The 13,296-nt window shown below is 43.4% G+C and overlaps 1 protein-coding gene across 1 annotated transcript; it reads left to right on the forward strand.

Annotated features, from left to right (window-relative positions):
* Positions 1-4,977: 4,977 nt before the first annotated feature.
* LOC147426415 (ergothioneine biosynthesis protein A-like) lies at positions 4,978-10,034 on the forward strand. Its single transcript, XM_086498290.1, has 6 exons — positions 4,978-5,604; positions 6,497-6,777; positions 6,888-7,125; positions 8,071-8,316; positions 8,650-9,795; positions 9,903-10,034. Exons 1-6 carry the CDS (start codon positions 5,315-5,317, stop codon positions 9,925-9,927), a joined length of 2,226 nt encoding a protein of 741 aa, XP_086354416.1. The 5' UTR covers positions 4,978-5,314; the 3' UTR covers positions 9,928-10,034.
* The last annotated feature ends 3,262 nt before the right edge of the window (positions 10,035-13,296 follow it).

Genomic DNA, 13,296 nt, shown 5'->3' on the forward strand with positions numbered 1-13,296 from the left:
GGGACCCTCATTATCATTGCTCCACACTGGCCAAATCGAACTCCTTGAGTTCCTAGACCATGTTGTGTCCCATGTGACAACATGTGCCAAAGAGAACCGTACCATGTAGGTTTGTAATTGTTTCAACAAGATTCAAACCCATTACGGTATCTTGATGATGAACAGGGAAGGGAGAAAATAACAATATTTTCTCAAAAGGCGATGCTCATCCATGACCCTGTCACTTGGCTAAAGAGCAAGCGGGATGAAATACTTCTAGCTCAAACATCCCGGTTACATAACGCAAACAAACTTAATTGGAAAGGAAAATAAATCCAAAAAACATGTACTTACGAGGAGGTGGAAATTACCTGATACTTACCCGGAAGTCAAGTACAACCCTCAACCTATAAGCGTACCATATCAAAATTTCTTTAACATACTAATCACTAACATTAGAGATTAGTGAAGATAAAGAAACTGAACTTGTGACTCTGGATGTTTCCTTGGCAATCCAAACCTCTAGGTATATCTTGCGAAACCAACCCCCGTGGTGAAAGTTTGGAAAGAACGTTTTGACTAGCCCTTGGCAGATAGTTTGCTTGAAAAACAAAGTGTGAAAGTATCCAAAAATGACCATCAACACGTATTGTGTGATTTAGTAATCACATATGTGGTCATACCACAAAATTGTGCTCCCATATGCACGCCCAGTGCTATAGAGAGAATGGGAGATCCACGCTGGGCGAGACTCCAAGCTCGTATGGACAGCCATGCTATTTGAAATGCTTGCTGCATCTAAACGCCTGTAATGAATCAGCCTATGTGAATGTAAGTTCATCAAAAACTTAACTCAATCTTTGCACTAAAACATGTAGTGCTTACAAAATACCCAAAAACATATGTAATGGCAAGACTCTTGCTGGGCCATTAACATCGATGGGGAGTCCACTGGGTAGATCTGTTCAAGCTGTAGAAAAATCACCCAAGGAATGCAACAATTGGGTCTTACCCTAGATCTGACAATGACTCTTAGCCAGTGTGTGTGACTCCTAGCCCTTTGGCAACTAGTGTTCAATCGACGAACCGATGAAGACTAACTTGTATGGCATCTTGCCCAAGTCCTAGCTGAGAGTTAGATCATCTTGGCTCAGGCTGACTCACGAGAAAAACATGTATCAAAAGATTCTTAAAAAGTTTTCATTATTCTATGAGAGAAATAAGTAAGAGAGAGAGAGAGAGAGAGAGAGAGAGAGAGAGAGAGAGAGAGAGCACGTTGGGTTGAGGAACTTTCCTTAAGTTACTAGAGTGTGTACCCAATCTGTGTGCTCTTACACATCTTATGCCTGACTTGCAGCTTATTCTATAAGCATTCCACAGTTTTCCGATATGACTCTTTCTCATCGAGAGAGGTAACAGAAAAACACAAAACACATCCTAACCCACCTAGCTTGCAGGGGTCGTGTTTGTATGAGGATGACTTAGCATTGGCACTTTGCCTGTGAATCAAGTCCAAGTGTCTGGTGTTATAGCGGAAGCGTATTTCATGAGGCGGTAGAATTGAATCACCTAGCGAGCATGCCGTGCATGCAGAATTTTAAGTCCTTGGCAAGAGTGATGGCCTCAAATGTGAGAGCCAAAACCATAAGTGCCTTGCACAATCTAAACTAGTAGAGATTCTGTGAAGTGATATTCCCTATTTTGCTAGTTTCCCAAACTTATGTGCCAATGCCCTTGATTCCAAGTCAATGGGCAATACCTTGGCGCAAGAGAGAAGCCTTGTTGCGTGTAAAACTGTCAAAGCACTTGGCTTTGCAGAAAAACAAATAGTTTCCAAGCAAAGGTGTAAACATGGAAAAAATAAGAAGAACTTAAAATTGGCTAACCTAGTCGTTGCTGTAACCAGTTGTCCCGAGATTCCGTGGAAGAAAACTCGCCCAAAGATGGCTCATAGCCATATCTGCTGCACGAGTGGTAGCTATCGTATGTACATATACGTCCCGTGTATCATAGACAACCGTCTGACACGTAGTGAATTAACCTGCAAACATTTTACCATATCCTTCCCAAGTTGTATGCTCATAGCATATGCCAAATGTGGGAAGTCTGAACGCAAGATGCAGAAATGGAAGCCTTGCTTCACATAAGTTCATCAAATAGATGAGACAAGAACGTAACTTGAGAGCTCATAGCTAACAGATGCTCTTGTTGACACACATATGTCCAAGCAGAAAAGGATCGACCTTGTCAAAATTTCATAGAGAATCGGCCATGTCAAATTTGGCTACTTGTTGAGAATTATGAGATTGCTCAATATTGAGGGAGATAGCATCTACAACTAAACAGTCAATGTCAGCTATTGCCCAACACTGCTTGATCAAAGCAACATTTGCTCGACAAGTTGGAATTATGAAAATTCATGTGATGGTATAGGTGGTGGTCGACATTAGAGTCAGCTCATAGTTGTGAATACAATGTTTTTCCACTATGCTTCATGTAGTTATGTTACTTGATTTCCTCCTTCTCTAGGTAACACAACAAGGAGATATCAAAATGAACAGTCATGCTCGTGAAATGAAACTGATGGGAGACAACTTGCCTAGGAGCCTTGCCCTCGAAAACTTGTTGTACAACATCGTAAATGGTAATTACGGATGGGCTGTGCCGAATAACTTGATCGTATAGGTCAGAGGCCTTGTCTGACTTGCCTTTGTATCAAGATGAAACCTCTGACGCGTGTGTTGTCAATGTATTGTGTACTCAAGCTGTGCTTGATTTATGGCTACGGCCACAAACCGTGCTTGTGCTTGGAGTGCGTTTCGTGAACTGATTTCCGTTGCATGACAGAGCTATGGAACATGTTTGAAAGAATTTATGAAACCAAAAAAAAGATAAAAAATGCATCCCTTGATGTCGATCACTAGCATGTAGCATGCAACTATATGCTTGCCAGCATGTGGCAACACTCCCCTTCCGGTAATAACACGGTTGTATGATACAAGAAGATGTACAGACAATTGTACTCCTTCCGGTTCAAAAGCTGCAAAGTACGCTAGAATCTCCCGCCTCATGTGTGCTGGGAGAAGATGCTGAAAATAGGGGCCTTGCCCATGGGTAAGTGCCCTTTCAAGGTCAAGCTAGGGCACCTAAAAAAATAACAAAAAAAACTGTAGCTTGCATGGCGGCAGCAGATTGCACGAGCTAAGAAGAAGACAAGATCGGCACTGCAGACCTTCTCCAGGCAAGGTGATATGACGAAATTTATCCCCCATTGCAGCGCAAAGCCAACCATGTAACTTGCATGAGAATCCGAGCAGGTAAAGCGCCCCCCCTTCTCTATGCAAGCCCTCCTTTCCGTGCAACTTTGTCGATTGTTCTTGGCTTTGCGGGGGCGGTTTCCTGCACGTCCTCGACCTAATTCCTGCACGTCCTCGACCATCCTCCTCCTTTGTATGCCTTTGCATGCCTTCACGCACTTATCAAATCCGCCATGGTAGAGACTTCATGGAGCCCTCCGTGCCTTCTTCCTTCCTTAGGGCGAGAGAGAGAGAAAAGAACCATGCCGAGCCTTGTTCGCCTTGCACGCTCCTCCATGACTCCTTCTCCCGTGAGCTCTGATACCAATGTAGAACCCTGGGAACTGTCGTGAACAATCCTCCACCCAACCACCCTTTTTATAGCCCCTTGGCTTGTAGGATCGCTTCTCCACTGGGCAGCCGGCCCTTGGCCAGCAGGCCCTTGGCCAGCAGGTCCTTGACCTCCAGGGTGGCCCTTGGCCTAACACACAGCTTCAGTAATCGCCATTGGGACACCGAGCAGCGGGGAGTGAGAACCCTAGTAGTAGTTTGCAAATGCCTGCTTACCAAAGGTGTGAGACAGATCAAGAGTTGTTATGTCGAGTCTACAAGAACAAGCATTGTACTCTAATGAAGATGCCACGTTTGCAGGCTATATGGGAGCACTTGGAGCCTATAATATAGTGTGTGTGTGTGTGCGCGCGCCAACCATGTCTTTTATGGCTGCTTCCTTGGCCTACCCAAGGCACTACATGTTGTCTAAGCTAAGAGAATCCACATAGCACTACTACGGGCAGTGTCGCCGCCGAAGGTGGCACCGTATTAATACCACTAATGCTACTATTTCATAGCGAGACGTGGCTCTTAAGATTTTAGTGAAATTAAGTGTGAGGGTGTTTCTATTCTAGTCCCACTAGAGTTTTGTTAGACAAATTCTTTCTCTAAATAAAAGCAAGGGACAACGTGGGCTCTTTCACTTTTCTTCAAATAAAAAAGGAAGCACACCTAACATGTGGGAGAGACTTCTGTTTTGAATTCTCATTAGTTGAACATGGTAGTAAGAGCTCAGTCCCATTGAAGGCTTGCAACACATCCAACGTAAGCAAGAAGTGCATCTCAGATGGTCATGCTATTGCTCAATGGGTGCAAGGGAGACATACACCACATAGATTAAGCGCTCAATGCATTGCAAAATTGTCAACTGTCACAAAATTTTGTAGCGCAAAGAGCAGGACAAGCTATTTAAGGGAAGCCACATCAAAAAAGTAAATGATGACCTTAACAGTGGAGTGGTCTTACTGCCTATAATGTAGCTGTGTTAGAATGCAAGCGGTTCATGGGCTTGCTTGCATTGTAGGTGCTGCAACCCTTCACTGGGATGCAACTCTGAATTCCTTAACAGAGAAAATAGGAAGTCTGAGTAGCACTACTATTTTATCATAATATTGCTATGTAACCACAAGTATAGTGGGACCTAGTGGGTGTGGATGTTGTTTCCTTAATTTTCCCCTTTGTGGGGAGAGAGAGAGAGAGACGTGAGGCTCTTACATGGTATGTGACCATGGTATGTGACCACAAGTATAGTGGGACCTAGTGGGTGTGGATGTTGTTTCCTTAATTTTCCCCTTTGTGGGGAGAGAGAGAGAGAGACGTGAGGCACTTACATGGGCTTGAGCAGTGGGGCCTGACAATGTGGGAAGGGGCGCATCGAACCAGGCAGTGCAGGAGGGCATATGCCTCTAGAAGAAAGCTGTGTGCCAACGTGTTTGCTGGATCATCCCATTCTAAAAGCTAATCGTATTACATGGGCTCGCAATGGAACTCTTGGTTCCATTTGGATCAAGAAACACAAACTCTCTCTCTCTCTCTCTCTCTCTCTCTCACACACACACACACACACACACACGCGCGCGCGCGAGGGGGGGTTGATAACCCGTCCACAGAACTAATAGCCAATTTGCCAAATCTCTCATAAGATCCATCGACACACGAGCTTTACAGAGAAGCACCAGTACAAGTAACCCGACCGTCACACACACATGGGCGCCCTCGCCGGTCCCTTCCAGGAGGTCCTTGAAGGTCTACAAAGAAGCAGTAGCAAGCAAATCCCTTTCTCGCTGCTCTACGATGACAAGGGCTCCGAGCTCTATGAGCAGATTGTGGAGCTTGACGAGTACTATCCTTATGCTGCAGAAACCCATCTTCTTGAGGAGTATGCACCCCTCATTGTGCGTTCCATCCCGGCAGATTGTGTCCTCGTTGAGCTCGGCTGTGGCAGTGCAACCAAAAGTGGCTACCTCCTCAATGCCTTTCATTCTTTGCATGGCAGGTAAGACGGAATTTTGTGCTCATTCTAGTATTGCTCTGTTGCTTCTTGCATCAGTTACATGCTTATGGTTTATGTGTTTGGAAAGTGAAATGCCTATTCATATTCTGTTACTCCTGGTTATGGTTTTCGGTGTATAGAAACTTGTTCTAATGTCATGCCGATGATTGTTTTGTATGGCATGGCTTCCCTTGCTTTCCAGTGATCATTTCAAGTCTGTGGCAATGCCTGTGTTTGGGAAAAATCATTTTTCTTCTTCATGCTTTTGAAATGAGGCTTCAAGAGGTATAATGGTTGCATTTGTTGGGTTTCCTGTTGTTGTTGGTCATTTTCATTCAAGGAAGAAAGATTTGTGTGGCATTGATGTTCCTTTTAGCTAGATTACAGTTTAGGTTTGTTTCATAAGAGATGCAGTGGCTTTCTTTTCCTCAAATTTAAAGCCTCTGATCGCCCAAAGAGATGTAGATCCATTTCCGAAAGAAATACAGCGGTTTGAAAGACTGGATGATAATCCTTTTCTAGGTTACTCTGGTAGCGAGATAGTCATTTAATCTTGACAAGTGAAGGTAGATAAAGATTATGCATTTGCGAAAGTCTAGAAACTTTAGTATCAAGCACTTCAAAGAGATCGAATGCGTAGATTTACTATAATCAAGAATTGTGTTGAAGCAATTGTGTCTTAGAAATTTGTCTTGCAAAATGTGCTTCTCTACGAATCTTGGGAGTTTTAGGGGTTTTGTAAAGCATTGTTTAAGCCTCGGCAGGCCCAAGCATCAAGATATTTTTGTTTACTGTCTGATGATGTGTGCAATCGAAAATCAAGGCATCAGTTACTATTGTCTTTAGACAAAGGTCTTGTGGTGGGCGATTGAAATATGAATTCTGTTGGACACAGGTGCCATTATGTGGGCATAGATGTCTCTCAGAGTTTTTTGAAGCAAGCCCACACCAATCTGCTTGGAAATGTACATGGTCTGAAGCCCTCAAGCCTACATTTCATTCAAGCTGACTACATGGAAGGCTTGACGCAAGCTAGACAAGCTTTTCCAAACAAGTTGTTTTGTGTCATGTGGCTTGGAAGCAGCATTGGCAACCTTGTGGCTGAAGATGCGGTTTCTTTTTTGAAGAAGACACTCAGCATTGTGGGCCCAAATTGTCTTTTATTTCTTTGTGCAGGTATGTCAGTTAATATTATTGAGGTCTTTGTCAGTTCATAATAGTGAAGTCTTTGCTGGGGGTAAATTTTTTGCATCATCAAATTGTGTTAATATATCATTTGCTGATAGATCAATGGAAAGATACAAGCACACTATACAAAGCTTACCATGATGACAAAGGTGTTACAGAGGCATTTATTAAGAATGGAATGAAGAATGCCTTGGCCTTACTTGGTCATACTGTCAGTAAAGAGGAGCTCGACTCTTGGTCGTACCATGTTCAAATAAATTCGAAGCTGCGAAGAGTAGAAATGTGGGTCACCTTTCCTAGTGGCCTTTGTATTCAGAAGCATAATGTTCATATAAGGTATATTCCAATATTGAATGGGTTGAAGTTTTTGTTATTCTTACTGTCCGCAGATTGCAAGTTGTGGCAGAATATTCTTTCTGCACATGCTTATTCTAATTCAAGTGTCATGATTTTGATATCATGCATGATTGTTAGTATCAATCATCCCTGTTATGTGTACACGTTGTAATGAATGATGGTATTTGCATGTACCAGTAGTAAGAAAGCTTGTAAATGTGCCTCACCTTGAACATATGTACTTAGAGCATGTAAAACGAGACACGAAATGTATGGCGGTTAGTTAATTGTTTATGCAATAGCTGCATTTTGTAGATGTCATTATTGCACCTCATTGTGATTGGAAGTCGGCTTTTAATTCTGTCAATAGCATGACTGACATGGAATCTGTTTTCCCCCTTGTAAACACTAGTAATAGGTTTTATGATTGTGTGGTCAGTTTGTATGTGCACAAGGTTTGCATGAATGGGGATGATGTAGGAGGCATAGTCGCAGAAACTCCGTCTCGGGACGCATCGGATTAGAATTTCTGTTCTTCGTTTCCTTCGTGCCATTTCTTAAGTTTCAAAGGTTGCTAGCAAAATATAACTATAAGAATCCATTTCCGATCTGTTGGTCGGCTTGTATGTGCATGAGGTTTGTACGAATAGGGAAGGTCTAGGATGCTTAGTCACAAGGAAACTCCTTCGGTTTGCAAAGTTACCCTATTCTCGTTTCCTTCGTGGTGTTTCTTAAGGAAGTTACATAGGTTGTATAAAAATATACCCGTAAGAAGCCGTTTCTCGTCCGTTCCATTGTAAAGAGCAAGCCGTTTCCGTGTTAGATGGCCTTGCTGGTCTTGCTCTGTTTCCCTTTTCATGTGACTATGATAAGGAAGGGAGCATTTGTAATTTGAGTCTCTGGATTTTTGTGGGGACTCATGCATGGTTTTTAATATACTGACAGACGCGGAGAGAGTGTGTTGGTGGAGTTTTCGAGGAAGTTTACTGTGCAGGATCTGCAAGAGCTAGCAACCCGGTCCAATTTCTACATTCAAGGGGCATGGCGTAGTGGACTATATGGCTGCCAGATTCTGTACTCCAATATTGAAGCACTGAGAAGTTGTTGGAATGACACGGATACATTTTTCGACTCTATTTCAGACTGGAAATTGAAGCCGATTGACCTCAGGCACCCCTTCTTATTTTACTAGTAAGTGTATGACAAATCGATATTTATGATTTTCTTGTGATTCTTGAGGGATGACATCATGTGCAGCTTGCTTGACATACTGGGTCTTGGTTGCTATTGTTTGTCATTTTGCATTTTACCATTAAGCATACGGCAGATCAACAGTTACAGTTTGTGTGATGCTTGAGTAATGTCACATGTTGTTAAGGACGTAATGGGCCTTGCTCGCTATTATCATTTTGCATTTTACTAGTAAGCATACTACATCAACATTTACAATTTTCTCGCGATGCTTGAGGGGTGTAATCATGTTGTTTGACATAACGGATCTTGCTTGCTATTGTTGTTTTGCAGTGGGCATCTCAGTGCCTTCACCAAACTGAAGCTTTTCGATGAAATGGAGGTGACAGAAATGGATATCATGTTTTCGAGGGGCATCGACCCTTCTGTTTTGGACCCTTTCAAGTGTCACAACCACCCCCAGGTGCCTCCAGAGTGGCCATCAAGGGAGGCTCTCTGTGCATACGTGGGGCAAGTGAGGTCTATGGTGACAAAAGCAGTCATGGACGGCACTATTCCCATGCGACTGGTTTGTTTTCTTTTGGAGCACGAGCGAATGCACCACGAGACCCTGGCATACATGCTTTCTCAGCAAATTAAGGCCAACTTTAAAAGAACATTTTCAACAAATATTGGATCAAATGGAGAATCTAATGGGCAGAAACAGGATGGTGTGAATAGCAATGATGGAGCGATTCCAAAGTGCAATATCCCGAATGTGAAGATATTACCAGGAAAAATTTCAATGGGATCGCAGCAGTCCGATTCCATGTTTGTCTGGGACAATGAGGTTCCATTGGTGGAGACATTTGTAACTGATGCATTTATTGTGAGTAGGTGGCCCGTAAGCATTGAAGAGTACATGGAATTTGTCAGAGATGGTGGATATGACCGGAAGCATTTATGGGAGAATGAAGATTTTGTGCATTTCAAGGAGAACGGGTACAAGTGGCCGGCAACATGGTCATATTTGGGAGGTGATTTCTACATACATGGACATGCCACGACAAAACACTGGAAGGAAATAGCAAGTGAGCCGGTGTTTGTGAGCTTGGCTGAAGCTCAGGCATATTGCAAGTGGGCGGGCGACTTTAGAGTGATGAAGGAAGAAGAATATCATAGGGCCCTTGTTGAGGATGGACAAGCAGTGCATGCCTTACGCGAAGGCGGTTGGGAGTGGACTAGTACTCCCTTTAAGGGGTTCCCTGGTTTCAAGGCTATGTCTGAATATGAGGAGTATTCGTCTGATTTCTTTGATGGGCAACATTTTGTGCTCAAGGGCTCATCACCTGCTACGCACCCTGCACTCATTCGTGACTCCTTCCGCAATTTCTACCAGCGCCAGTACCGATATGTATTTGCAAAGTTCCGTTGTTGCAAGGCACTCGCAAACGAGGCACTTGCACAAGCTGACAGCAATGGGTCCAACTCTCATTACAGGTGAGTGATTGTATGTGTGTGTGTGTGTGTGTGTGTGAGAGAGAGAGAGAGAGAGAGAGAGAGAGAGAGAGAGAGAGAGAGAGAGCATTTTTTATGCTTGACTGCAGGTCTGCTGTTTTTGGACATGTTTAAAGCTTTTCCTGGATTGACACCTTGGTTTTTTGTCATCCCCAATAAGACCGGGATTAAGAACGTCCAATTTTACTAAATAAGAGTTAGTTTTTCTGCTTTTTGAATTATTGCCTCTCTCTCTCTCTCTCTCTCTCTCTCTCTCTCTCTCAGGTTGATTATCCAGTTCCCTCTTGAATAACAGGTCTTGAGTTCAATGCCTCGTTGGATAGAATTTTTGAGGTCTCTTGGTATTGTCCCCAGTAGAACTTATCCTCTCTTCTTCTCCTCCTCTCTCGAGCTGTGGTGTGGATGCCATGTCTGCTCTCTCTCTCTCTCTCTCAAAGACAAGTCTCTATATAACTGAGTGCTGTGGGTCATTGAGGATGCTCGGGGCAGCTTGGCCTCAAGGAGCATGTTTAAATCAAAACATGTGCAAGGATTTCAAGCTCAAGGTGGTATGCAGGAGTCATAGAGTATGAACCAGGGGGGTGCAGAAAAAATGCCAAATAATCCGGCCATGACACTGCAAGGAACATAGTGGGTGCGTGCCCATTGTCTCCAGGAAGCGTGGCGGTGCTCCGCTGCTCCGGAGGAGCGGGCTGAAGTATCCCACTAACTATAGGAAGATATGAACTAGCTCGTTCCAGATGTCACGAAGTCTGACCAGTAATTACATGTAAGCACCTAGCCTTGCAAGTTATTCACAAGGTGGCTGTAACTAGTAACTACAATAGCAAAAATCAGGTTGCGGAGGTGAGACTCGAAAGCCTGTGTAAAGTGTCTTGTAACATATTCAAGGTGCTCTGTTCGTAGCCGAGATAGGGAAACACCCTCCCCTCGAAAGTAAGGTGAGCTTGGTATTTGCGTCAACCAACAAACCGAACCCCACGAGACACAATTTGTTCTAACACCCGGCCGGCATAGCAAGGCACAAACTGCAAGCGCATCATATCTGCAAGTGGGCAAATTCAAAGGCTAAGAGTCTCATTTATCTGTAAAGCGAAGTGAGAACTAAGCTCGATTGTATCCAACAATGCAAGCCCAAGTCCCGGGACCTGGCAAACCAGCATGAACTATCAAGCACATGAAGTAGAGTATACAGCAACTCATCCATGAATCGTACAGGAAGGATCGAAATTTGTACATGAGGGGATGCGGCAGAGGCCAGCATCCAGCCTCCAATTGTGCAAGTCAACATGTTAAACTCTGTTGCTGCATTAGAATAAGAATAAAAGGAAACTTTTGACGTTGATCCACAACTGAGGGTAGTTGAGGGCCGGCACCACTTCCGAGGGTACCATGATAACAATGAGGGAGGCCTGCTCTCTCCAATTCGTAGTTGAGAGCAAATCCGTAACTGCTAACAGTGGAAATCATTGGATGAGAAAACAGGGTTTACTACATAGCATTGCCGGATGAGCCTACAGCACGAATAGGATCCCAGCCAGAAGTCCTCAGACATAACGGTAAAAAACTGCAATCTTGCATGGCTGCCGTCTATTACGAAATGTATATCCACAGAAAATGACATTCATCCCAAGCGACAGATTCGCAGTGCCTCACCCCAACAAGGGGAAATGGCATTGTCAATCTCTCCAAGCTGAGTATGTACCCTATGTGCACACTAAACTCATCAGCGATGAATTGCGCATGATAGTGTGCCCACTCAGCAAGATTGTCCTAGCTAGCCCAATCAATGACTCAAGCCACCCCAACTAGCGCCCCTCGAAAACCTAAACAAAGGGATTCTTAACCAATGGTTCTTCTCACCGGTCCGAGGTGGTTGGCGAACAAGACCTTTCCTCATCTTCTCTTAAATCCTCCACAAGCAATGAATAGAGGTGAGCAGTGAGCAAAGGACAATGGAGCTTTTGTAAAGAGATAGTGTGGACTGAGTTATGCCAACCTGTATCCATCACTCCACAGGGAGAGATTCATTGTGTGGTGTGTGGAGGTGGGTGGGTTGTGAACGCCGGTGGGATGACGCATTCTAGTCTGTTCCATAGTTTTTAGGTGGTTGAGACATTGACCTGCTCGTCGACAGCAGACAAAGTAATCTCAGTTGCTCATGAAAATGTTTTCATTATTATATCATAATGGAATTGGCAAGAATTTGAGCACCTTATTATTTTTCTATTGATTTATGGATAATGGCATGTAAAAAATTGTTTTCCAAAAGTAATGCCATTTTGACAATGCCAAATAGCTTTGTGCACCTGAGGATGTGGTATCTGTTCTATTTTGAGTTTGTGGAATAACATAAATAGTGGTTCTTATCAATGCAAGGCATAGTATCTGATACATTTGAATTGGGACTAATGGCTATCTTTGAATTGGTTGTTGGGCCGTCGCTTATATAGATGGTGCTGTCTTAGCTTCATCCTCTTTTGTCTCTTTGTTCCTATGCTCCTCCTCCTCCTCCGCCGCCGTCTAAGAAACCTCGTTGCTACAAGCATCTGCAAAGAGCACACCCCTTCCATTCATGATAGCCCCTCTTCTCCTTGGAGCTTTTCTCAACTACCAGGCATGCAGCTCACCCCTAACATTGTGCTTCCCTAACTACATGGGTTTATTCCCATTGTTTGGTCCCCAATCCGCTAATGCCACCGATCATTGATCATCGTCATGAGACCTTTTTTTATGCACATTTTGGGTTAAAGTTACTTGGAGAGGAGGCACACCCCACTCACACATACCATGTCCTCGCAAGCTTTACATCTATTGGGTAATGGTCTCAACTGGACTTGAACCATCAACCTTGGGAGACTATTCAAGCCCCTCACCAAGTGAGCTATTGCGTGAAATGATAATTAGAGCTTACATGCACAAAGGAGAGAGAGAGAGAGAGAGAGAGAGAGAGAGAGAGAGAGATCAATGAGAAAGGTAGTTGATTTGATGAGAGGCAAACTTAAACAGTTTTATTGTAGTACTATTTAGTTGACAAGCTCCAATCTCGAAAAAATAAAAATTCTTTCAAAACATATTAAGTGCGTAAGTGAAGGGTGATTTTAGGAAATAAAAAGACATGAAAATGGAAAGTCAAAAGACCTTTTGTGTCTATATAAAGAGGCAGTTTACTTCACATCGTATGTTTGTGTTTCTCTTCTCCTTTATTTATTGTTTAGCGTTTTCTTCTCTTCAAAAGTGCTCTCTCTCTCTCTCTCTCTCTCTCTCTCTCTCTCGCATGCGTGCAAAGTTGTATCAGTCCTTCTCACGTCTAAACATGGATGATGGAGATGGCCTTTGAAAATATGCCCAATTTGCTCATACCATTGTAAATCTACGGCTTATACTGTTGCAATCTACGTGCTTCGTCATTGTCCATTGTTGCGTGCTACAAACTAGTGCATCGTTTTTGTTGTTATTAAGGGAATCTTTGAATTAGAAATA

The sequence above is a fragment of the Adiantum capillus-veneris genome, chromosome 24, assembly GCF_014529385.1.
Source record: "Adiantum capillus-veneris isolate H3 chromosome 24, ASM1452938v2, whole genome shotgun sequence".
NCBI classification, from domain to species: domain Eukaryota; kingdom Viridiplantae; phylum Streptophyta; class Polypodiopsida; order Polypodiales; family Pteridaceae; genus Adiantum; species Adiantum capillus-veneris.